This window comes from Notolabrus celidotus, chromosome 5, assembly GCF_009762535.1.
Source record: "Notolabrus celidotus isolate fNotCel1 chromosome 5, fNotCel1.pri, whole genome shotgun sequence".
Lineage (NCBI taxonomy): Eukaryota > Metazoa > Chordata > Actinopteri > Labriformes > Labridae > Notolabrus > Notolabrus celidotus.
The window spans coordinates 10,783,407-10,806,272 of NC_048276.1; the positions used below are offsets into that span (position 1 = coordinate 10,783,407).

The 22,866-nt window shown below is 39.0% G+C and overlaps 1 protein-coding gene across 1 annotated transcript; it reads left to right on the top strand.

Annotated features, from left to right (window-relative positions):
• The first annotated feature begins 808 nt into the window (after positions 1–808).
• nectin1a (nectin cell adhesion molecule 1a) lies at positions 809–22,400 on the top strand. Its single transcript, XM_034683518.1, has 10 exons — positions 809–921; positions 14,008–14,120; positions 17,039–17,297; positions 17,575–17,692; positions 17,826–18,007; positions 18,306–18,423; positions 18,601–18,752; positions 18,921–19,053; positions 19,172–19,235; positions 21,320–22,400. Exons 1-10 carry the CDS (start codon positions 870–872, stop codon positions 21,641–21,643), a joined length of 1,515 nt encoding a protein of 504 aa, XP_034539409.1. The 5' UTR covers positions 809–869; the 3' UTR covers positions 21,644–22,400.
• The last annotated feature ends 466 nt before the right edge of the window (positions 22,401–22,866 follow it).

Below are 22,866 nucleotides of genomic sequence, written 5' to 3' on the forward strand. Positions count from 1 at the left end.
ATTTCATCTAGAAATAATGTAGTTTTATTTTTTCTGCCATTTTTGCCTTTATTAGATAGGGCAACTGGAGAGAGAGAGAGAGAGAGAGAGAGAGAGAGAGAGAGGAGGAGAGAGAGAGAGAGAGAGAGAGGAGAGGTGCAGAGTGGGTGGTGTGCCACGCAGCAGGGGGTCAAACTGGGAGTCAGACACAGCTGGATTAGTCCTCAGTACATTGAGTCATCTTACTAAAACCACCAGACCACCAGTAATGTAAATGTTTTACAGCACATCACATCATTTCCATGCTCCAGTTAAATTGATAAGTGATGTGTTGTGGGCGTGTTTGAGTGTGTGTGTGATGAGGGGGGGCCTTCATTCACTGGGAGTTAAGTACACCCCCTGGAAGCGACCCTAAAGTTGTATCTATTGAGTGTGTTCATTTAAGACAGCCTGAATGTGCCTTTCTTTTCTAAATTGCTCACCAGCCGGCGCACGGTTCGCTCAGCTCAGCCTTTACGCACAGATAGTTGTCGGTCTGGACTGAGGGGAAGGCTATCTCGGAAATAATCTGCCACGCGTTAAGCTGCTTTATCTCAGCCAAGCTTCGGCCGGACAGAGACGGCTGCTGTTCAGTGAACACTCACGGGGAAAGTCCGAATTAGAGAAAGAAAAAGTGACAGAGGCTGCGGAGACAAGTTTGATAAATCTTTTTCGGGTGATAGGGTGAGCGTTCTCGGTGCGCAGCATACATGGAGACCTGAGTGGGGCTCAGACAGACAGAGCCGAAGCTGAACCTGTTGCTGTATCTTCAGTGTTGGAAGCAGGAGACAGTAAACAAACATACACTGGGATTTTAACCACAGCGAGAAACTGGCACGCGTGTTTCGGGCATGGACAACGCTGGATTTTGGATATTCCTGATACCAACTTGTGTAATTCCAGGTAGGCTGCTTTGTTTTACTTGGCACTCGGTTATTACACTGATGTATGATTGTTTTTTTTCTGTTGCAAAGATAGACTGGTGGGATTATGGAAATGAAAAATATTATATCAAGTGAATATCTAAATGAGTGGTCAGTAAGAGCGTAACACAGAAATAGGAGTCACATCATAGTATCTGTGTCTGTTTTTTTCATTAGCATGCACTGAAAGCAAGTTCTAACTTATGATCTTTTAATTTGGTGAATCGATTTGTATATGTTTTGTGCGTACTTTCCTGTGTGTGTGTTTAATAGACAGACATATTACCAGAATATGTTTGTGTGTAGGAAATATACACACACGTTCACGCAGTTACTTTTGTCTTTCTTTCGTATATTTCCATGAAAAAAGTAAATCTCAGTTTCCTGTAGGTTTAACGTAGGTTCATTAATCTACTTCTCAGGAGCATTAAACTTTTTTCATCTTCACATTCAATCCTCTGAGACTTTATATAGATTATGATGTAATGACAAAAGCTATTGTGGCAGCATATGGACGTGTTGAGCTGCAGTGACATCTGCTGTGATTGCTTTTTTCACTCAGTAAGTGCTAAACCCCCTTTGCCAGTCAAGCAGTAATTTGTTGGTGTGCATGCATGTGTGTATGTGTAAAACTAAGTGTGAGGTTCCACCATGTGTGTAGGATTGTCATGTTGAAGGACAGAGCCATGGATTAGAGCTACACAGGGAGCAGGAAGGGTGTAACAACATGTTCGTTGCCAAGTCCCAGCCTAGCCTGATGGCTGTTACTGCTGCTGCAGCGTATCAGTCTGCTGTTCACCTCAAAGAACCACCACAGGTATTTGTCAGGTGGGCCCTACAGGTTGATCTGTCCCTGATGCTTTAAATGCTTGCAATCCTCCACTGCAGAGAGAAGCGGAGAAGACTGACTGAAACAGACATCCTCATACTTTAATGCATAATCCAGAGTCTAAAACTGGAACCACAGACGCTACCACACAGAAATAATCCAGCACAAACCTATAGCCCTTCTGTCCTCTTTCTCTCGTATTTGTCTCTTTTTGTGCACCTCCCTCTCCAGAGTCGGCCCATTTAAAGCCAACGTTTTTTTTTTCCTTAATTGTCTCCCAGTTGGATGATATTCCTCTACAGACATTTTTCCCTCCATCTCCTCTCTCTTGGGTTTTGATTTTCCTCTCATGTCCCAAAACATAAATGCAGCAGCAGCAGTCATCATAATCCTGTGAGCTGCCTGCTGATCACCAGCCAAGTGCACACTCCATGCTTCTGCAGTGCCACAGAGATTACACACCCACACAAACACGCACTCATCTGCACGCATGTGCACACAGAATCAAGCAACTCAATCAAAAACATTAGAGATTAAAACTGATTTTAGAGAAAAACAAGAGGGTAGTAAGTATCTTCTCCATTTCAATCAGGGAAAATTGAAAGGAACACACGATAAATTTTGCTAAGTGAGTGTCCAACCGTCTGTTTCTGTTGTTGGTAAAGTTAGTTTGGAGAAACAAAGAAAGAAGCTGTTTAAAATAACAGTACTGTAGAAGTGTTTAGTCATGTCACAAGTAGTTAACCTCTTTTAGAAGAATCAAACTTATACATGTGCAAGATTTTAGTTTAGGCTATATGGGGTTGTTCGTGTGTGTATGTATGTGCGTGTGTGTGTGTGGACTGTGTGTGTGTGTGTGTCTGCGTGTGGCAGTTGCTCTCTTACCTTGCTTCAGGATTCCCTACATTGCAAGTCACAAGGCCAAAGACTGAAACACAGTGTGTAATCTGCAATCATCACAGATTTGATGGCCTAAAGATTAAACAGTTAATCTGCTCTCTCCTCTGTCTACTCTGGGGTTTTCATTTTCTTATCTGTCAGATATCTCTGGCCAAGTGAACAAAGCTGGAGATAGATGTAGTGTAGGGGGCTTTAAATGCAGTATTGGAAGATTATGAAGAAAAGGATGTGTTGTATTTATACAGAAACATGCAATATTTAAAGGGGACATATCACGCTTTTTTCATCAATATATATTGGTCTAAGAGGTCCCAAAAACATGTATTTAAGTTTATGCTCAAAAAACACTTTGAAATCAGATTTTGGCATGCCTGAAAAGTCCTCTTCTTCATTCCTCATCAGAACACGTCTGTTTTCCCTCTGACCACGCCCCCTCCGGAAGTGGATGTGCCTCGGCTCTCCAGCACGTTGATCTAATGTTTACATGTTGGCTGAATATACACGGCTGCTCAGAGATCGCGTTACTTCAACCCTCTAAATCTGATCCTGACGGAGAGGCGCCTGTAGCAGGACCTTTCTGAAGGATTGGTCATAGATTTAGTGTTTCTTGTTGTTTTATTTATCAGTATGTAGACGTGTGTCTTGGTACACAGCTACGAACATGTAGCTATGTGGCTATGCTAACTAGCGCTAGCACTTATCCATGATAAATAAAAATCATCCACTAGATCTTCCAATCTGCAGGCCTGGGAGTAAAACCGACCTCTGCCAGAAAGGCAGCAGGACCTTTCTGAAGGATTGGTCACAGATTTAGTGTTTCTTGTTGTTTTATTTGTCAGTATGTCCGACGTGTGTCTTGGTACACAGCTACAGCTACAGCTATGAACATATAGCTATGTGGCTATGCTAATTAGCGCTAGCACTTATCCATGAAAAATAAAAATCATCCACTATATCTTCAAATCTGCAGACGTGGGAGTAAAACCGACCTTTGCGTTTATTAAGAAAGCCTACAATTAGCATGCCTCCCTCCTAAGCTCCTTGTTGGCACATATTTGTGCAGGTAATGAAAAACGGGGGAGGGATTCAGTATTATTTTATACAGTCTATGGGCTGAACAAGCTCCAAGCTCTGACTCCGTGACAGACCGGATATTGTTGTTACGTAACAAAAACACGGAAGTCTGAAACGGCTCGTTTCACACACATTTACAGAAAGGTGTAGAAATCAAACAGGGGCAGAATGGATTTTTTTCATTCTTGGGGGGTTTGTAGACATGCCAGGGACACATATTTCAGGTAAAGAACCATTAAAAAGTCAATTTTGCATGATATGTCACCTTTAACCAAATGCTGAAGGTTTTGTAAATTAAGTTCAACGTCTCCTTTGTCTACCTATGTGCATTTTTTAAGATCCACTTTTCTTGAATCTTGATGTAATAGTGTGCATTTGAGTGGTCATCTAAGCCGTGCCACTGACATTTATCTGTTAATGATAATATCTTCCTTCTTGTAAAGTGAATTACATGAGTGTCTGTTACCTGTGGTGGAAACACTCAACATACCCTCAAAAGCATCCCTGGAAAATGTTCCTGATTTGGAACTGTGACCAAATGGTTCATAACTCATTCGTTTTAAGTTATTCAAATTAGGAGTTTTGCATAAATAGGGGCATGGCTGACTTGACTGACAAGCAGGCACACTGTAGCTGTACGTTAAGAGGCTAAAAGCCGACCTCAACCACACCTCTCTGCCTCGTATTTGGCTGTCGAAAGTTAGGTTGAGTCAGCATTTCCAATATGGCGACTGCCAACCATATGCTTCTAAACTCTGCTTCAAAAACCAATGGATGGTGTCACAGAAACTACCTCCATGTGTTATACAGTCTATAGAAGTTACCCATGAGTGCATGTTAGTATGCTACTTTTAGCATAAAGCTCAAAACTGTCTAAAAGCACTGTATTTAACCTACATGTGTATGATTGGTTAACAAGCTCAGTACACACTTTGGCTAGCTGTGAACTTTCATGGCTCTTTATCTTTATCGCATAAATCAAGAGTTGTGTCCCGAGTGAAATCAAAAGGAAGGGTATTGGCCTAAACAGTGATCTAAGGGCTCAATCGCACAAGGATCAGTTGCAGTGTACCGTGCAAAAGCACAATTGTCCTCTCTCCTTATTCCCAATCAGATTGCTCCAGGTCCAACCGGGCCTGCGATCAGTTATTTCTTGCACATACATCATCAGGTTGTAATATGACACACACATGTCATTATGTACATCCTTAGTTTACAAGAAGCACAGTCTCAGAATCAGCACAATGGACAGCAGCATGGATGGCAACTTGACTGACTTTGTGGCTTATTTTGAGTGATTTTGGTCAGATACTGTCCTCTAACACTCCTGGATTTCTCGATTATGCAAGGTGGCAATTTGCTGTCATTGTTTAAAAGGACTTTTAAATAGCTTGGCCGTATCACTTAAATCTTTGTGCTGAAGCCAACCTCTTTCAATCCTCCATGGCCTCCATGGTGTTCATGCTTTAGCACAGTACGGAGCCCTCACTCTGGTCAAACAAACTGGACTTTGGTGGTGAAACATGCTTGAGCATTGGTACAGATTGCCCAATGTGACTGCACCCTGAGAACATTCCTCATCAAAACCAATCATTTCTGGAGCTTAAGCCCAACCAGTATGTGAATACATAACAAAATGTTGCTGTTTGGTTGAATTCTCACACCAAACTACCTGGGAAGTTAATGAAAGGATTGAGGTTTGTGCTGAAATGATTATCAGTAGACTACATTGATATATTATAACAGAAAACCTGTACGGTTTAAACTTTTTGGTAGATATGAATGTTGATAAATATAACATTTTTTTACACAGTACTACATTGTGATAGTCATTTTCATAACCAGTCAGTAATAAAGTGAAATAAATCAACTCTGTTTAATAAACAGTCAGGTCTGAGGTCTCCTGTAGGTTTAATCTTAAAATAAAATAAATGATCAGGTGATTAGAAAAACATTTAGGTTTTGTTTTTTTCTCACGCATCCAAAAAGAGATGGAAGTGCCGATGTGAGCGTCCAAAAACGTGCATCAAACCAACGACTCTTTGTGTGACAATGACTGTAACTCAACACCAGAGTGAATTACTCTCTGTTCAGGGTGTCCTGTGCTCATGTGCAGCTAAACTGAGCATCTTAGCAGCTGTAAGCTGACATTTTTTTATAGTGCCACTGAAGATGTTTCTAGGATGACATCTTTGAAACTTTATTACAGTTGCCAATCTGTAATGTTCCCAAATCTCCCAACAATCTCATTAAGAAATTACACATAACAGGAAATAACAAAACTTTGTGAATGAATACATTTCTCCCCAAACAAACCCAGCCTCTGTCCCTCTGCTGAACTCACGACACACATGTGAAAAGGTTAAAATGGTTTGCCATTGACAATGATGAAGAAAGGTGGAGGATATCCTCTTAGGACATAAACAAAAGGTCCATCACCACGCTGCGATGCACCTGCTGTTTTTGCATGTTGCATTCAAATGTGGAACAATATTGCTATTGTTTGTTGCATTCCCATGGCTGTATCTCTCCAGTGTGCTGCAGTTTATGGATTATTGTCATGAGGACTGCTGAGGTCATTTCCCACAGCCTAAACAATAGAAGAATGTGAATGAACATGGCAGAAAGGGGAAGGTGGGATCGATGGGGGGCCAATGAGATAACACTGTGTATATATGCGTGTATGTGTGTGTGTTTATGTTGCTGTCAGAAAAGTAGGCTCTTTGTCTGTTCTACCCTGACCTAAAGCCCCTAACAAGCTCAGCAGCAGAGGTCAGTACGTGGACTGAGTGGCATACTAGTGTCTGTGAGTGTAGGATAATGTTCAGACAAATGAAAGGTACTTTAACTCCCTGACACAAAACAGAAGTGGTTGGCAAACTGACTTATTTTATTCAGCTTTGATGAATTTACTGAATTGTTTTAGTTTTTTCCATATCAGTGAGGAAAATATCTCTATCAGGAAACACTCTTTTGGTGAATCAAGTGGATAGTTTGACATTTTTGGAAGTAAAACTCCAAACCCCTTAACTTTGGGATGCTGGGTAAAATGTGTATAACAACAGAATGTAATGGTTTGAAAATTATTTAAACCCAGTATGTTTAATTAAATAGTGCAAAAACACATCAAATGTTAAAACTGTCAAATGTAATAATTTGATGAAATCAAAATCCCCACCAAAAACGACTTTCTGTGCACACAGTTCAGCCATCTGCTTCCACAAATGCAGGTTGAAACTGTATAATGAGGAAACTATATAAAAACATGACCCAGAAACAACAGAAACTTCTATGGTCCTGACTGAGCCAGTATAAGGTGGGCTGTGACAAAGTGTAAAACTGTAGTATGGTCAAACAAATCAAAATTTGATATATTTTTTGGAAATCATGGATGCTGCATCCTCTGCCTCTGAGAGGAGAAAAAACATCATGCTTGTTATCAGTTAACAGTTCAAAAGCAAGCATGATGATGGCACTTATGCATCCCTGTGATTAGCATGGGTAGCTTACACATCTAGGAAGGTGCTATTAATGCTGAACAAATATGTTGCAACACTGACAATTCATCTCCAGGGAACACCTTGCATATTTCAGCGAATCAATGTCAAACCACATTCTGTGTGTACTATAACAGCAGGGTTCTGTAGTAGCTAAACTGGCATGCCTGCAGTCCTGACCTGTTACCCACTGAAACAAATTGGCGCATCATGAAATTAATGTACACTGTTGAGCAGCTGAAATCCTACAAGAGACAATAATGGGCCGTTTCACTCTCAAAACTCCAGAAACTGGTCTCCTCCCCAAATGCTGATTGAGTGTTGTTGAAAGAATAGGTGGTGCAACTAATGGTAAACATGTCCTTGTCCTGACTGTTTTGAAATGTGTTGATGGCATCAAATTTGAAATGGGCACATAGTTTAAATAAAACGCTTTTTTCTGTTTCAACATTTTATATGTTGTCGTCGGTGTCTACTTTACATTTTGGATTTCAATCATTTGCAAACCATCAAGCTTAGCTAAGCACAAAGACAGGAAACACGAGGAAACAGCTATAGCCAGCTGTCTGTGTACCTTTGACCCAGCTTGGTCAAAGGGAAATGAAATCTGCTCGCCACCATCTGAGGCTCAGTCAGTAAAGAGTTCTACTCTATTCCAATTTGAATAATGAAAAAAAAAAAAACGATGTGGAGGATACGTGCAACACAATATTGAATCCCTAAAAGGTCACTACTACCAACTAAAAAATATCCAAACACCATACACTGAATAAAAGATGGACAGTCACAGTCACATCACACATTAGTTTCCAAAGAGACGTTTTGAAGCCCAAAGTTGCAAATGTATGTGTGACTCTTAGAGAGAATGTGCATGAATCGAGAAAGGAGCTACATTACTAAAATCATGTACCAAACATGTTTAATTTTGCTGTGAAAATGAGCATTTTAGAATATGACCTTATCGGGGATTCCTTGAATTTTGCAGCCACTCTGAAGTGGACCCTCCAGTCCAGGATCTGTAGTTTTTTGCACCTCTGCTTTGGCATGATTTTCAACACCTTAGGTTTCCACTTACCTGAAACATCAACACTGCAAAAAAAAAGTTTTTTTCCCTCACTTGGAGATATAACATGTTAAATATTGAGACTCAGAGGTACTTGAATCAGAGCAGTACCTGGGATGTAGACTTCCTCTGCTTTTTCAATGAGCTGTTTATTCCCTCCCCTCCTGAATTGTCCCCTGCATGCTGCTCTGCACTTAACTGTGCCTCAGTCGAATCACTCAACATTTGCTCCATATTAAAAAAAGGATTAAGAGCAGTGTTATATTAAGACAAACTACAATGTTGCAACCTGGTTTTGCTTTGTGAATGGAACATTTGTATGACTTTTCAGGTATCTTTTGAAACTCCAAAGTTGGGCTGCCAGCCTGCTTTGAACTCAGGGTGTGAACTGTGAACAGTACTGGGGCAGACCTCTCTCAAATAAAGGCTTTGCACCCTGTCCAAATTCTGCCATCTCACACTGAAATGCACTAACAAGCTTGGATGCAGATTTTGCTTAGTTTAATACAGCCTGGCTGGGGCGCCAATTTAGCTCAGGTGGCAGGTGTCCCATTTACAGAGACCATAATCCTCAATGCACTGGTTGCAGGTTTGACTTCAAACCTCGACCCTCAAATTTCTACCCAACTCTTTTCTTCCCACAACTCCTGCAAATAAGGCCAACTGCTGTCTCTAGCTTCTTGCTAATCAAAACATGGATATACAGTACATTTATGCATACTGAAATGTGTTCAAACCCAGTTCTTTCAACACTTAGGCATCAACCCTAACATATTTTTTGCTTCTGTTTTAATACCTTGGGTTTAATTTTAATTTTAATAGTAATAAGATTCAGATGCTCTCAAGTGGACATGGTATTGTCGCCCTCTGGATGGCAACTTCTGCAATTCTGATATTGCTGACTGATCTAACATCCATCATGTTCATATAGATTTACTCTACACTGGCTAATATTTTTTCTAAGTATGTGAGTATGTAGCCTACATTTGATGTTCCAGCAATATTTCCTCAGATGGATTAAGTTACGTGATGTAAGCATGATAAGCTGTTTAGGTAAATGACTACCATTTCTAAATATTTCTAAAAATAATCTATAGTCTTACATGATGCATTCAATAGAAAGTTGTTAGTCATGTTTTATTTTAAATGTTCATTCTGAGAACATCAATCTGTAATGGTCTCTCTTCTGGGTTTGTGTAGTTGAAAACAAACATGCTCAAGTACATGTGTCATGGCTCCACGGTATTTTGTAGAAAACATTTTGTAACAAACGGACCAAAAATGATCTAATGCAGATGCACTTTAATATCCTAAATGGTGTAATCTACTCCTACTGCTTGCCTTCTTACATCCCTGTAACCCTCAGCTGTTTATATAAGGTGGAACTAACGGCGCGGTGAACTGCTCACACATGAAACTATTAAACTCATTGATCTCACAAAATGTATATGGCTCAAGTTGTCATGATATCATGTAATGATGTAAGTCGTATTTTTGAGGATTGATGTCAGCAGGGAAGAGATGTGCTGAGAGGACTACCAGTGTTTCCAAGCGTTAGTGTTTATGTTTGCATGCAAAATATATACCGTGAACCTAATGCCTTTTTGCTTATTAGATTTTGCCTGAGGATTCATTTAATAGAGCAAGACCAGACAGATCTATGCCTTACTGATTATGTAATGGAGGCTTTGTCTTCCTGTTTTGATCATTAAAAGGGTGATAAACTTCTGAACATGAGGACTTAGATTATGTGTCCATTTGTGGGCACAAATTAATCCAAAATAAATAATTAAAAGCTATGCCTGCCAACAGTTGAATCTGATTAAATTGTTATTTGTATGGTTCAATATTACTAATAAAAAAGTAATCAGCTTATAACATCAAAATTTTCGGGAGAAAGAGTGATACCCAAGTTCTACAGAATAAACAGTGCTGTTCAGAACGTTACATTTCCTGAAGCCAGAAATAAACTTTAATACAGATTCATGTAAACAGTAAAAATATAACTCACCAGATTAATTCAGGTACAGCTGAACCTGCTAGTATAAATACATCTGCTTGCTCAGTTTTTAAAGGGAGATTTGATTTCTTTGAAAAGATCTCAGTTCTTCTCTTTATATTTTCATTGTACCCATATCAGTCTGTTGTTGACCTTTATTTATTATTCATTATTGAAGGATACTCTAATGTTGTTTAGAGATACACTGCATTTTCCACAGGGGCTCCAGAGAGTCTCTGTGCACACTCTTTGCAGGTCTAGGGTTAAGAATGTCAGTGAACTTGTTTTCTTTAAAATGAAGAAATGTTTAAAACTACAGCAAACTAGAGTTTTGTTTATTTTTAGGTAGACTCCTGGAAAGAGTCAGCTACACATTCAGAAAACATTCAACATCTGAATCTGTGGGATATTGAATTGATTTGTTGATTGTGGCTTACATTAGCAGAGCTAGCACCACCTCCGGCCCCCCATGCAGGGTAACGTCAACATGCCTGTGCTGGTTACGTATTGATCCAGTTGAGTGCTCATACTGGTTAAGTAGACGCTTCCTACATGCAACTTATCTCAATTTTATAGATCAAAATACTGCCTACCAGGAATCGAGATGCCATCGGACATCTGTGCTTGTTATATCCGGATAGTAGAACATTATAGCATTATGGCAGTAGCCCTTGATCCAGAGCTACAGGCCCAGAAGGTGGCATATAACATTGCAGAATTCGGGGCCTACTAGAATACAATCATTGTATTTGTTTTAATGACTAGTAATTTTGGTATTGATGATAATGGACTTGTAGTCAACTAAACGTGTTCATAGACTCCTCTGTCTCCCTTTGTCACTCTTTGGTAATAAAGGAGAATTTGATTTATTATAATCCTTACTATAGGAATGAAAAATAAATACATTTCAGCACACTCCACGTCTGATCCTGTTTGGTTGAAAATTCCGGAAAGGGTATTCAGAAGTTTGGACTTACAAAGGGCTTCAAATGTTTAGCCCAAAATCTAAACAGTCAATCCCCAATGCAAACTAGTAGCCAGTTAAAAAATTTAACGTCAAAGAAAGGAATAATGTTACAGTGATTTCTTTTAGAGCAGATTTTTATAAATGAAGTGAGGGAGTCCGATCAAGTCTTTGTAATTCTGCATAAAGTTACAGTATCCTGGTAAATTAAAGATATGGTAGGGTGGGAAAGTTCAACAGTTTTAAAGAATAACTGGGATTAAATAAGAGGTATAAATTGTGTGTTAAAACCCCCCCAATAATGTTACCCCCTTGGGCACACCGCCCATTTTATATTACTGATGCCAATCAGTGGACCAGTTTTTGGGTGTATTGAAAATTCTCATGGATAGTTTCTGTAGGAACTTTGAATGACTCTGTTTTCAGGGCTTTTTCAAATTTAGAAAGATAATATTTCCAACTGATTTTCTATCACCGAAGCAACACGATATAGCATCTGAAACCTCATATTTTAATAAAATGACCTTACTCATACATTTCCAACAAGCTTTAGTCAGAGTCATGCAGTAGACAGGTCTGGTAAGCCCCCTTCTGTTTTACTCCTGGCTACCTGGCTCCCTCTGGGTCTTGGAAAGACTTGACAAAGCTTGTTGGGTGTGTGGAGTAGTACTGCCCAAGATCCACAAACAGACCTAAAATTAAGAAACTAGTGTTTTTCTCCTTCAAGGTTTGAATGATTTTGGTTTTGATGAGGTTGAATGGACCATGTTAAGCTAATGTAAAGGGATGGTTTGGGCTGAAATAAGCTCCTGTATAGCTTAAGAAATAATCTTTGCCATTTTTAAAAGATACACACATCAACATCCAGTAAGAACTGGATGTGATGAGAAACATACTGTGTCAAAGTCTGCTGTTTTTTTGCTCAAGAGTATTTTCTCAACTCAAAGGCCTTGTCACTTATAAATAATAAATAATGTTGTTTAGGGTTTTTTTTAACAGAGTGCAGTCTGAGACTCTTCAACCAAACAGCCTGAAAACAAGTCTGCAAAATGTCTAGCCTACTTTAAATCTCCCTGAAATACCACAAGTGAACAAAACACAAAGCATGAGATTTAAATGCCAGAACAAAAGAGCGCTGACCCCTCTTCTGCTCTTTTTCTAACCCTGCTGGAAATTGATGGAAATATTAGTATGATTTCATGGTTAACCAGAGGACCCTGTCAGAGGGATGAATGGTTTTAGTTTTGATGTCAGCCTGGGGGTGTCTATCACAGGCGGGTTGCTCTGTAATAGACTAGTACACCCACGGTCAGATCAATATTCATCCATTAATAACTCGGAAATATCTGACCATATGATGGACTGGGACATCTCATTATATTATTTTATCAGTTTTTTGATACAATCTGTCAAACATGGAATTCCCCCCTAGGTTACATTCACACTGTGTAATTCATGTTCATATTCATGAGTTAAATGTTACACAAATAAAAAAATAACCAAAGAAAAGTGTGTACACGAAAATGAAATCTAGCTTTAAGACCACACTTTGGGGCTTCTTTACGCATATGAAGCAAGAATAACTGTTTGTTTTCTTTAATTGTTACATCTATCGACAGAGTGAGCAACCATTGTGCTGCATTCAGATATGCTAACACTCAATACTCACAGTTCAGTGTCTTTCATTTCCTGTTGTGAGGTTTTGAAAATATTTCTACTTTAGAGCTCTTTGGGATGGAATGACTCTCTTTTTCAAAGTTGCTACCAATTAGATCTTAGAACAGATAAGAAGGTCATGTGATGATCTTGTTTATGAGAACAATGTGTAACAATGGTAACAGGTTGTGATTGAAAATGTAAAAAGGGATATTTGTCTTATTAAAAAGAACACAACTTTAAAAGTAATAAAAGAAAACTAATTTTGTATTCATAAAATAGTTTTACTTTTCATAACAACTAAAATGGAAGAGGTTTGATTGCATTTGTATCCTGTTACAATAGCTCTTATTCTATTTGGCTGCCCCCAGGCTAAGAGGAAAAAGGGATTTTGAGTGGATTAACGATAAAAATAAAAGGATTTTAAATAAAAAAAAGTTAGTAATAATAAAAAAAATATATTTGAGAAAGATTTTGAATAATTTAATCAAAGATGGCTGATGGTAGCTGACTGAGGTACGATGGGAGATACTTAGTTTGAAATGTTTTTTTGTGTGTGTGATCATGTGTGTATGAGAATGGGCGCAGTCATTGTTCTAAGCTGTTTTGTTCAGTATAGCATTTTTCTTGATCCTGCAATATGAGTGAATTTAATTCCACCTGAAGTTGCCAGATTAAACATGATGTTACTTAAAGTATATCTAACAAAAACACATGAACACACGTGACTCATGTACACTCAGGAAGTGGGCGTGTCTCTGCAGTGGATTTGTTAAAGGGGATCAGTAAGTCAGTGGGAACAGTAACCAAACAAATCGTGTTTATTTATACCTCACTCTAAGCCGAAACCTTTGACCAGAGCTCACCTCTCACGCTGCTAAAATGTATCGCCTTTGACAGATCAGCTCACTTTATCTGCTCAACATGCTGTGCGGACTGTGAACAGCTTAGAGAGTGCCAGTTTGATGCTGCCAACATGTGTTTATTTGTGGTCTGTGTGTGTATTTCTGATATATGTGTGTGTGTATGTGTGCCAGGGCATAGGTGAAAGTATCTATCTTTAACTCTTGTGTTTCTCCTCCAGGGATAAATGGCCAGACTGTGGAAATGGATGATGGGAAGTGGGGCTATGTTGGCTCAAAGGTGGATCTCCGATGTCGGTTCATTAACAGCTCCCCGCCTGTCAAAATCTCACAGGTAACACAAAAAAGGACCAACCTGAACACGCTGATTACACCCAACTTTGTTAACATCACAATATAAAATCAAGCTGAAATCATCCTCTAAATCCAGATAAATCAGTCTTCACACTGACAAATTAGCATGTACAATATGAGGTAGGCTATTATCTGGAGTTTTCATATGGACATTGATAATAATAACAAATTGAGCTTAACATACTCAGTCTTTCTTCAAGCTAGATCAACAAAGCATGAAGCTCCAGTTAGAGATACTGGGTATCACAAAGCTGCTTATGAGGTGTCTCTGTTGCTTCAGGCTCTGCACATGCTCACATGAAGGGGGCCTTTAGATCATGATCAGACAGCATTTGATTTTTCTTCATCAGAAAAATTAATGATCAGCAGCAGTTTACTGTAATCAGACTGACAATGAGAAGCAATGATGAAGTTATTCCAGTAAAAACCAACCCTGCTGCTGCAGAACAACTTTATATTAGTGTTAGGCTACCACCTGTTTACTTCTGATGTGACACATCCACACATCACAACTCTGAAACTTTTACAATGATCCACATGATTTCAGTTGTAAAGACTTTAGACTTCAGACTTTATTGTCCCCTTGGGGAAATTCATTTCCACAGCACCTTTCTGCATTTCCACAGACATAGACAAACACAATAACATACTCTTACACAAGGCAAGATTTACAACAAGGTTGAATCCTTTTACTAAATTAAAATGCAGAAATAGCCTTAGTATTTAGAAGTCAAATTAATGTATTGATTTGATTTAATCTGTGATCGCCTAAATACCTATAGACTAATCAATTCTTAAGTATGTGTTTTTGCTGCTAAACTATCTGTGTTTAATGGACATAGATAGAAAATAAATACAAATAAACTCTAGTGCTGTGTCCTGATTGTAGTCCTACTGTATTGATGATTTACTGAAATTTCAAATATGTTTCTTTTCTTCCTGCAGAAAATAGAGAAAAATGTAATGAGGTGGTGGGAGAACACATACTACAGTATAAATGTTGCGTCTGAGAATAATGCAAAAATGAATAGGCACTTACACAGACAACATTGTTTGGGTTGGGATTCTTAAACACGTGGTAGAGCGGCCCCCATCTGTACTGGTGATGGCCTTGCTTCTGCCCCAGTTCCTTGGCCAGTTTCTAAAGAAGCTTAGCTGAGCTGACAGGCATCCCCATATTGGGTAATAGAATTACTATTGACAAGTATACACACAACAACAGTTCCAAATACTGAACAACCCCTTTAAGAATAAGTTGGCAATGGTGATCCAGCCAGATTAAAAGAGAGTGACACTCAACAGACCTGGATCACCCTCTAACCTTGCTTTGTGGTGCAGTCACTCTCCTGCCCTCAATTTTTTTATATGCTGTAGTGGCATATATCATTGTGGGCACTATACACTTGTGCGTTGGAGTATCCACTTCACTCTGCAGTACTCTACCTACACACTAGTTTGCAGTTGGATTTATATGCTTGTTGTATTGCCAGTTTCCGGTTTATTGGGTAGGAGAAAGCAATTCCACTTCCATGAGCGCAGTGCCTCATTATCATAGCGTCTCCACCCACTGAGCTTACTGCATGCACTCTGTAACTGAATTCAAAACCTTGCTTAAAAAACAACTGGGACATGTATGAACAGATACAAATTCCATTATATTATACCTATAATATATATATTATACCATTATACCTTTGATGCTCAGTGTCTAAAGTGTCAAAAATGTCAGGACTTAACCGCATATGCAGCTCTGGAAAAAATGAAGAGACCACTGAAAAATGATCTGTTTTTCTGATACTATTTATAGGTATGTGTTTGAGTAAAACGAACCTTTTTGTTTCATTCTCTAAACTACTGACAACATTTCCTCCAAATTCCAAATAAAAATAATGTGATTTAGAGCTTGTTTGCAGAAAAGGAAAAATGGTCAAAGTAACAAAAAGATGCAGTGTTTTTAGACTTCAAATAATGCGAAGAAAACAAGCTCATATTCATTTTTAGACAAAACAATACTAATGTTTTAACTTAGGGAGAGTCGGAATTTGGTAGAAATGTTGCCAGTAGTGTATAGAATTAAAGAAACATGTTCATTTTACTCAAACTCATACCTAAAAATAGTCAAATCTGAAAAACTGATAATTTCGCAGTGGTCTCTTATTTTTTTCCAGAGCCTTACATTTCTAAAACTATGATAATACAGGAATATAAACCAACCAACCTGTAAACAAAGGCCATGTTCAATAGCATCAGACTGTGAAGACTTCTCTTTAAAAGAGAACAAATTCAAGTCTTGAATGGATCTAAACCATGCCCAGGTATTTAAAATGACCCAGTGCATTTTAATGAAACTAGCCTTTAGAGACGATATCAACAGTTTAGTCTGTTATTGCAATCATTTTCTTTTACTGGCTCCGGCTCAATGAGAACTCATTTTCAACCTTCAAGGAAGTACATATCTTTTTTAGGGCCCTTAAATAAAAAAAAGCCTCTGCTCTGAACTCCATTAACACGAGCTATAAAGTTACTTAGACTATAATATTTTTTCACTCTGACCATTTAAGGACATTATCCCAAGCTCTTCATTTCAGTGAAATTAAAGAAAATGTAGTTTGTTCTTAAAAATGGTCATTGTCGATGTAAAATATTGAAATGAAAATCTGAAGTTTTGATGGCACATACATACACAAATCATTTTCTACTGTGAAGGACATGAAAGGCAGCTCCTAATAACATAACAACAGACATTAACACTCCCACTCAAACTTTTGGGGAATTTAAGGCCACCCTTAATATTATTTATTCAATGCAACAGCTTCAAATGTCTGTGCCTTCTTCCAGAGTTATCCTCACCATCTCCATAAGGAGCTTCTTTCATTTCTTTCATTCTGCTCTCTTCAGGTGACATGGCAGAAACTTGTGAACGGCACCAAGCAGAACGTGGCCATTGCCAACCCCTCCCTTGGCGTGTCTGTAGCCCCACCCTACAGGGACAGAGTGGCCTTCAAAAATGGAGCAGTAAGGCGAAGAACTCCGAATCTAGAAGACACCACCATCACCTTTTCTTCGCTCCGCCTCACCGATGAGTGCACCTACATCTGTGAATACACCACGTTCCCTGCAGGGAACCGAGAAAACTCTGTAAACCTCACCGTCTTTGGTAAGTAAAACTTTATGTTTACCTGGTAATATGTTTGAGGGACTGGCTTCAATATTAGCATCCAACTCTGTCCATTAAGATGAATATCCCAGAATATCTGCTTAAGGTGTTTGATGCCGCACCAAGGTGAAAAAAGCTGTAGCTAATTACCTAAAAAAGAGCAGTGTTTCTTACTGCAATGTCAGTGTTAGATGTTTAACCTTTCACGACCTTGGATGGGCCTTTACATGCTAACTAGATTAACACAATTTTTTTTTGTCAATTTCTATTCTCAAAGTTCGCCCGACGACTCAGATGAGTCTTTCCACGCCGACGCTTGTTGCACGCTCATCCAATCTGAAGACACCTGTAGCCACCTGCGTTTCAGCCAATGGAAAGCCACCAGGCACTATCAGGTGTGTGTGTGTTAAATATATGCTTAAGTTAAGGACAAGATCTGTCTCTCTCTGCTCTTGATCTTTAAACCCCATCTAATGACAAATCCACCCACATCTGTGCTTAACACTGATTCCTCACTGATGTGTGCAGGTGGGAGAGCAGGGTGCCGGGAGAAGTGACCACCAGAGAGTTCAGAAACTCAGATGGGACGTTCACTATTCAGAGCGACTACATTTTGGTCCCCAGCAGAGAAACACACAAGGAAACCCTCACCTGTGTGACCTCATACAATGAGGAGGTCTTCACTGACAGCGTCACCTTGGATATTCAGTGTAAGTCTTATTTACGAATCAATCAATCAATCAATCAATCAATCAATCAATCAATCAATCAATCAATCAATCATTCAATCAATCAATCAATCAATCAATCAATCAATCAATCAATCAATCAATCAATCAATCAATCAATCAATCTTCATTTGTATAGCGCCAAATCACAACAAACGTTATCTCAAGACACTTTTACAAACATAGCAGATCTAGACCACTAAGTAGACAATAAGTAGGTAAATATACATTTTCAATTAAGAACAAAAGCTAAATTTCTTTGATATAATTTTTGTACCAGATGAGCCAGATGTTTTGATTGATGGGTTTGATGGAAACTGGTACCTGAATCGAGAGAACGTCCAGCTGAGCTGCCAAGCTGACGCCAACCCAGCCGTCTCCCTGTATCAGTGGAGACTGTGAGTACAACTCTGTTTCTTTATGTCACACTCAAACTTAAAATCAGAAAGAGGCGATCAAACAACAAGATGCTTTGAGTAGTTTGTTGTCAAAGGAGAGATTTAATTCAAGAGGAAAAAAAAAATTAAAAAAACTCCTGCTCTGTATCTTGAAAGTTTTCCCTCTTTCTTCCTCAGTATTAATGGCACTATACCAACCAATGCTGAGGTCAGAGACAACGTCCTCCTCTTTAAAGGGCCTGTCACATATGACGTGCAAGGGACCTATGTTTGTGATGCAACCAATAGCATCGGGACACGATCCAGCTCTGTGGAGGTCAGCATAATAGGTATGTTTAACTTTAGCTCTAAGGTTATGAACAAAAGAACTACTACTGCTGATGTAACTGAAGTTATCACACTTAAGCAATAGGAAGTAATACCACAAAGCTACTCTGGGCTGGAGATGTGGTTGTTTAAATGTTTAATGTATGTTTTTATTTGGGTTTTCTTTGTAGAAAAGCCACTACCACAGATTGCAACTGGTGATGTCATCAGCGTCGTTGCCTTATTATTGGCTGCTGGAGTGCTCATGGGCATTACTATCACGGTCCTGGTGCTCAAAATAAGAAGCAGAAAAGACGACTCCTCGTATGTAAACAATCCAGTACTCCTCCATCACTTCATTTCACATGCCTTCTGTCTCAGTCATCTTTTGTACCTTGAGCTACCATCCTCATCTTTTATTCTCTTTTTCCTCCTGAATCAGAAATGACTCTCCGTCCAGGAAACTGTCCCAGCCGATAAGAAAAAGACCAGCGGATGACATTCAGGTACCTTTGAAATGTCACATGTTCAAAGAGTTGCCAGTGTGCGCAAGTGCATTAGAGCATCAAAATAGAAGATACAAAAACTGCCAGAGCGAACGGGCTGCGTTCCCAGAAAGCCTGGAGGTTAAAAGTAGCTCCTGACAAGCAAAGTTAGACCTGGTCACAGATATCAAAGTCACTAATCTACTGCTGCTGCTGCAGGTCATGGCTTTGATTGTGGCAATCTGATTAAATAAAGTCCAGATGGCTAATAAAATATCTTTAATTACCATCATATGGGAAGCTAGACAGATCATTTAAAACATATTTAATGCCATCAAAAAGACTCCCAGCGTATAAGATGTGATCAGTTTGGAGTACAGCCACAGAAGACATACTGTGTCTGGTACTGTTATTTAAGTCATTTTGGTAATATTGATCCATATTAATCTTATCTAAATATAATAATAGTTTCTTTTTAATTTTTTTTAACAAGAATAATGAACAACACAGGCAAAACAAATAAAATTGACCATGACAACATCAAATAAAATAAGTAAATAAATTCAACAATAAAAAATAATACTAATAAATAAAAATAAATAAATGAAAAAGGTTGGCAGGAAACAGTGGGCATTTACATTCACATTCTCATTTAAAATTATGTTTGCATTTACATTTTAAGGGCAATTACCATACATTCTTCACACAGTTATGTTGCTTCCCCAAGTCTTAAAGTCACTGAAGCTGTCCCATTGTTCTTTAATCATATTGTGTCTGGAGTTTAATTTCCCCAACATCTTCTCACATGCAGCAATTCCTGTCATCTGCTCCCTCCACATTTTCAGTGTAGGAGTTTGAGTCTAATTCTATCTAAATATAAACTGATTTTGTTTTGGTTAGACCATGGCTGTTTAGGGTCATTTAAATGGCTAGCAATCAATCAATCTTTTTTTGTGTAGCGCCAAATCCCAACAAACGTTATTTCAAGACGCTTTTACAAATATAGCAGACCATACTCTATGTTAAATTATTAACAAAACCCAACATCAAGACAGGGTAAGACTCAGTCTGATCTCATCTTAATCCACCATGAGCAGAGCACTTTGCAGTATTTAGCTAGTTACAGCGGCAAGGACAAAGTTCCTTTAACAGGCAGAAACCTCCAGCTGAACCAGACTCATGTTAAACAGCCATCGACATCAACTGAGTTGGTGTTATAATTGCTAATACTTGAATTATGGTTCATGAATAAGTATTTTAGGACTTGACTGATCTCACCACCCCTAACCTTTAAGAGAACAGAGAGAGGTGGAGCGGGTCTAAAATGGAGGAAACCTTTAAAAGTAGCTTTGATATTTTTGGCTGTCCTGCTTCTTTTTCCTTCCTCCCTTACTGAATGTGTCAGAAGCCATTACAGTTACAATAATGACATCAGTACAGGAACTGTAAATATAAATAATACATCAACCTTTAACAGGAGAGGGATGCAGAATTTTGCTTCTCCACTTTCTGTTGTGACCTAGCTTTGAATTAACCAGTGCTCAACGATGGGTTGTGAGTCTTATGACAAATGTTTTGAATGCATCTTGTCCCCATAAAACACCTTTTTTACACCTGCATCCATTATTTTGGGAGCAGTCTCCTTCTTTCCATTGCTGCCTTTTTCCACATTATGCTATCCCTAAGAGTGGCAGCAAAAGTCACTGGCATGAGTGTGTTCCACTACCTAATTTGCACGCACACACATGCACGCTCACACACGCACACACACACACACACACACACACACACACACACACACACACACACACACACACACACACACACACACACACACACACACACACACACACACACACACACACACACAAACACACACACACACACACACAAATACACACATTAGAAATCCTGCATTTATACTGCTCTATTGCACTGCAAGGAGAATGAAAGTTAACCTCCAGTTTCAAAGCTATTGTAACCATTTGGACCAATACTCTACAATACATACAGATAACATCCTTGCACAGCAAGGCACTTAACAGTTATAGAGTATGTGCATTGTCTGTCAAAGTTAACCATCTACCTCTGTTATCCCTTCACAGCATTCAGGACGGTTCTATGAAGAGCTTCCAAACACAGCAGACTACGTGAGCTACAGACTGGCCTGTAACAAGGAGGACTACCCTGAGCCCTACTCCCCTCCCATCAACCCACCTCTCTCATTTCTGCCCCAGCACCCCTACCATTCCTCACACACGACCCCTGCAACCAGTAGCAGCAGCAGCAACAACACCATGTCAAAAAACACCTTTTCTCCTCCTCCTCCACACACCACGGCCATCTTCAAATACCCCTCGGTACCGGGCCTGAGCTCTCCTCCCCCTGGAGTGGCAGCATACACTTTTCCGAAAGAGCAGTACGTCTGAAGCGACGCTTCATTTGTCACAAACTCAAACTGCTCCAGTGAGGACAAAATGAAACAACCAGATTTTAATCCAAACATTTCCAAGAAGGAGGCTTTTGTTTGACCATAAGCTATCAGGCAATGTCTCTGCATTGTCTGACTCTGTGGACAACACTGGAAAATAAAGGACAATGCGGTTTTTATGTTGGACTATGAATCAAGTTGAATTATAAAATGTTTTCTCTGTTTTGTCCTGTTTTTTTTTTTTGTATAATCTATTCTATGAAAAGGGAAGTTTGTTGAACCATGTTTCTATTATGTTTTAGGGTACAGGGAGGTCACGTTGAAATGATTTAATGCCATTTGAAAAATGTACATTGCATGGATGAATAACATTTGATTTGCAAATGCTTCTGACATAGGATTACCTCTTGATGCCCATTGTGATTGGCCCCTAACTTTATCTGGTATTGTAATATTTATTAAAAAAAAAAAAAGCAATGGGAAAAAAGTTATATAATTTCCGACTTTATCTCTGAAGCCCATTTTCTTTATCCTGCATCATACACACTGACAATCCTTTTACTGTAGAACAGTGGAACTCACCTTTTGGTTTACCTCCTGCTCAGATGATATACTTTTACTGTGTTTGTATTTTATATTATTAATGTTTTTCTTTGCAATGAAAAAAGCACATTTTTATGTACTCGAGAAATTCTATTGTTCTATTAAATTGATGTTTATATTTGTGGTATTAGTGGGATTTAGACTTCATTGACACTGGTTGTTGGATGAGCCTTGAATTTTTAGTGTTTAAATAAAAATTATCATGTTAACTTTTGTCAGTGTTGACTGAAAGCTGTGAAACAATACTGACTCTTCTACACCCTTTTCTTTAAATATTCTCATCATACATTAAGAAGTTCACAATGAAATATGCATTACGAATCAAAAGTCAACTTTGATCCGCCTGAATCGTAACCCGAGTGATGCTTTGTTATTGGACATCTGTGCTAGGCATGGGTGGGCAATAACAAACACCATGTTTGAGAATGGTTCATAAGTGTACCAGGTACCACTTTGATGTCATAGCATCAGAACTGAGGCCGCAAGTCTTGGAAACGTGCAGAGCTGTCAACTGATCATCAGCATCACCTGGTGGTGAGCTCGATCAGGTAGTGAGGGAGGCTGCCAGACAGACCTGGCATACCCCTGTCTGCAGGGTCATCAAGTCAGGTCAGGTCA

Coding starts and splice junctions, on each gene's coding strand:
- nectin1a (XM_034683518.1), top strand. CDS start 870: ATGGACAACGCTGGATTTTGGATATTCCTGATACCAACTTGTGTAATT. Junction 18,424..18,600: donor TCCCTGTATCAGTGGAGACT/GTGAGTACAACT, acceptor TTTCTTCCTCAG/TATTAATGGCACTATACCAA. Junction 19,054..19,171: donor AGCAGAAAAGACGACTCCTC/GTATGTAAACAA, acceptor CTCCTGAATCAG/AAATGACTCTCCGTCCAGGA.